Here is a 3,466-nt window from a genome sequence, read left to right on the forward strand (position 1 = left end):
CATTTTTTTTCTCAAAAAGAATTTTCCTCAGAAACAAATTCCTACAATGTATATGGGACTTCTGTAAATAAATCTTGGAACCCCTAATTTCCTTACAAAGGGGGAGGAAAACACTGATCAGAAGCATTAAGTAGAGACTGATGTTGCACAGAAAAATGAAATAAGATAAGGCAAAGAGATGTCATGGATACACATTTGGAAATTGAACAAAATGACTATTTTCTAAATACCTTTTCTATAATTAAAATAAAATGTGATTACCATAAGTATTGTCTTCTGGACAAAGAAGAAGGGTTGAAGCACTTCATTTGAGTCCAAAAAGTCATAAAATTGAAAGTGAACCCAAAGCACCACAATGCCAGTTCTATGAAGTCATATTACAGGTAATATGGCAACCAACATCATCAGCTTCCTTATGCAATGCCTGAACTGGAATACCTTATGAGGAATCCCCTTCATCAGGCTGAAGACTACAAGCCAATATACACATCTAACATTCCTTATATATATTGTTTGCAGGACAGCAATGCTCCGAGAAAACCAGAGCCACATGACAGAATTCCTCCTTTTAGGACTGACCAGCAACCCCAAACAACAGGTATGGCTTTTTGCCGGCTTCCTTGCCATGTACCTGGTCAATGTGATTGGCAACTCAGTCATCATTGCATCCATCCAAAGAGATACCCGTCTACATACTCCTATGTACTTCTTTCTCTCCAACCTGTCCCTGGTGGACATTTGTTTTACAACTGTCATCGTACCACAGATGTTAGTGAACTTGCTGACACAGACAAAGACAATCTTCTTTGCCCAGTGCCTCACTCAAATGTATTTCTTTGTGGCCTTTGGTATTACAGACAGTTTCCTCTTGGCTGTGATGGCCATTGACCGCTATGTTGCTATCTGCAATCCACTTCATTACACCACCACCATGAGTCCCAGGCGCTGTTGCTTGCTGGTGGTAACATCCTGGACAGTGTCCCATCTTCACTCCCTCACCCACACGGTTCTCATGGGCCGCCTCTCTTTCTGTGGACCCAATATTATTCATCACTTCTTTTGTGATGTCCAGCCATTGCTGACACTCTCCTGCTCTGACACCTCTGTCAATGAGCTTTTAGCCTTCACAGAGGGCTCTGTTGTGATCATGAGCCCTTTTATCTTTATTGTTGTCTCTTATGTCTATATTGCTAGGACTGTTCTGCGGGTCCCCTCAGGGGAAGGAAGGTACAAAGTCTTCTCTACATGTGGGTCCCACCTCACAGTTGTGGCATTGTTTTATGGAACCATAATATCAGTGTACATTCGCCCCTCATCCACCTACTCAGTGACAAAGGATCGAGTGGTCACTGTCATCTATACAGTAATTACTCCCATGCTGAATCCTTTCATCTACAGTCTTAGGAACAAAGACATGAAACGGGCCTTGAGAAAACTGGTTGAAAGAACAGAGTAGAATGTGTGTATTTCACTACTTATAGGAATTAAATCAACCATTCACCAACTTGTTGCTGTGTTTGTGGTATGTCTGTTTCTAGACAATGATAGAATATTAGAGCATTGCACATGTACTAAGACAGGTTCATTCCAGAGACATTTAGGGCTATTTTGAAGGACTACTGAGAGTCTAGGGTGCCCCATTGGCTTCTGTACCTGGTCTTTTTTTTAAAAGATTTATATGTTTATGTTCATGAGTACACTGTAGCTGTCTTCAGACACAGCAGAAGAGGGCATCAGCTCTCATTACAGATGGTTGTGAGCCACCATGTGGTTACTGGGAATTGAACTCAGGACCTCTGGAAGAGCAGTCAGTGCTCTTAACCACTGAGCCATCTCTCTAGCCCTCTGTACCTGGTCTTTGTTACATTATGGGTTATTCTTTCTCCCACTATTTATACACCAACAACCCACTAACACAAGATAGGAAAGAAACAAAGATAGAAGGAAGAGAGATCATGAAATACCCTGAAACTAATTTATTTTCTTTTGTTTGTTCTTTGAGCATGACTACTAACTAATAGCAACAAATTCCACAGAATGAACAACAACCACCCCACCACCAGCCTACCTCTCAGGGCCCTAGCATTTATATACCCTCTGAAAAGTTCCCAGAATTCCAAACATCACACAATTGCAGAAACAATCTAGAGCTGACAAAACCAGACCTCTGCTAGAGCATGAGGCAAATCATAATCAGCTGCTTCAGTCAGTTCAAAGCAGTCACATATCCCCATACCTCAGCTTAAAATGAAAAGACTTTCTTGTATTTCTGTGTATTTTTAAGAAACCAACATTACAAAATGGTCACTACTCCTTTTTTGTAATTTTAGAGTACTATAAGATTCTCTTCTTACCTCAGAAAAAGGAAGATATTCCTTCCTTCCCTGGTTTCTTCTGCAGATCTCATGCTGTGTCTGAAGACTTCCAATCACCCACTGACAAATTTTTTACTTGTTCTGGAGGTTTATTTCCATGTGTTCATTTGGATGTGGTAAGGTAAAACCAGATATGTGGTATATATTTATGGGTGTGTTTCTAAGACTACATCTAGAAAATATTATTTACTGTGTCCATGAAAAGAGTAAAAAAGATCCCCTCATGTATATGGTCACCTGATTTTTGACAAAGGAGCAGTAAACATTCAATGGAAAAAGGACAGCCTATTCAACAAATGGTGCTGGTCCAACTGGCACTCAGCATGCAAAAGAATGAAAATAGAACCTTTCTTATCTCCTTGTACAAAGCTCAAGTGTAAGTGGATCAAAGATCTCCACATTAAACCAGATACACTGAAACTATTAGATGAGAAAGTAGGGAAAACCTTAGAACACATAGGCACAGGAGAAAATTTTCTGAACAAAACACCAATGGCTCAAGCTCTAAGATCAAAGATTAACAAATGGGACTTAATGAGATTGCAAAGTTTCTGTAAGGCTAAGGACATTGTCAAGAAAACAAAACGGCAACCAACAGAATGGGAAAAGATCTTTACCAACACCACATCAGATAGAGGCCTAATATCCAAGGTGTACAAGGAACTCAAAAAGCTAGACATTAGAGAATCAAATAACCCTATTAAAAAATGGGGTACAGAGCTAAACAAAACGTTTTCAGTTGAGGAACACCGAATGGCCGAGAAACAACTGAGGAAGTGCTCCACATCCTTAGCCATCAGGGAAATGCAAATCAAAACAACCCTGAGATTCCACCTCACACCAGTCAGATTGGCCAAGATCCAAAACTCAGATGACAGCAGATGCTGGTGAGGCTGCGGAGAAAGAGGAACACTTCTCCACTGTTGGTGGGGATGCAAGCTAATACAACCACTCTGGAAATATGTCTGGCGATACCTCAGAAAATTGGATATAGTACTACCTGAAGACCCAGCTATTCCACTTCTGGGCATATACCCCAGAGACACTTTAATATACAACAAAGATATATGCACCACAATGTTCATAGCGGC

At 40.5% G+C, this 3,466-nt stretch overlaps 1 protein-coding gene across 1 annotated transcript; it reads left to right on the forward strand.

The window, feature by feature from the left end:
• Positions 1–526: 526 nt before the first annotated feature.
• Positions 527–1,456, forward strand: LOC308428570 (olfactory receptor 1L6-like; the record flags this gene model as incomplete). Its single annotated transcript, XM_080927078.1, has 1 exon — positions 527–1,456. One exon carries the CDS (start codon positions 527–529, stop codon positions 1,454–1,456), a length of 930 nt encoding a protein of 309 aa, XP_080783204.1.
• Positions 1,457–3,466: the final 2,010 nt, after the last annotated feature.

This window comes from Micromys minutus, assembly GCF_963924665.1.
Source record: "Micromys minutus genome assembly, chromosome: 13".
NCBI lineage: Eukaryota > Metazoa > Chordata > Mammalia > Rodentia > Muridae > Micromys > Micromys minutus.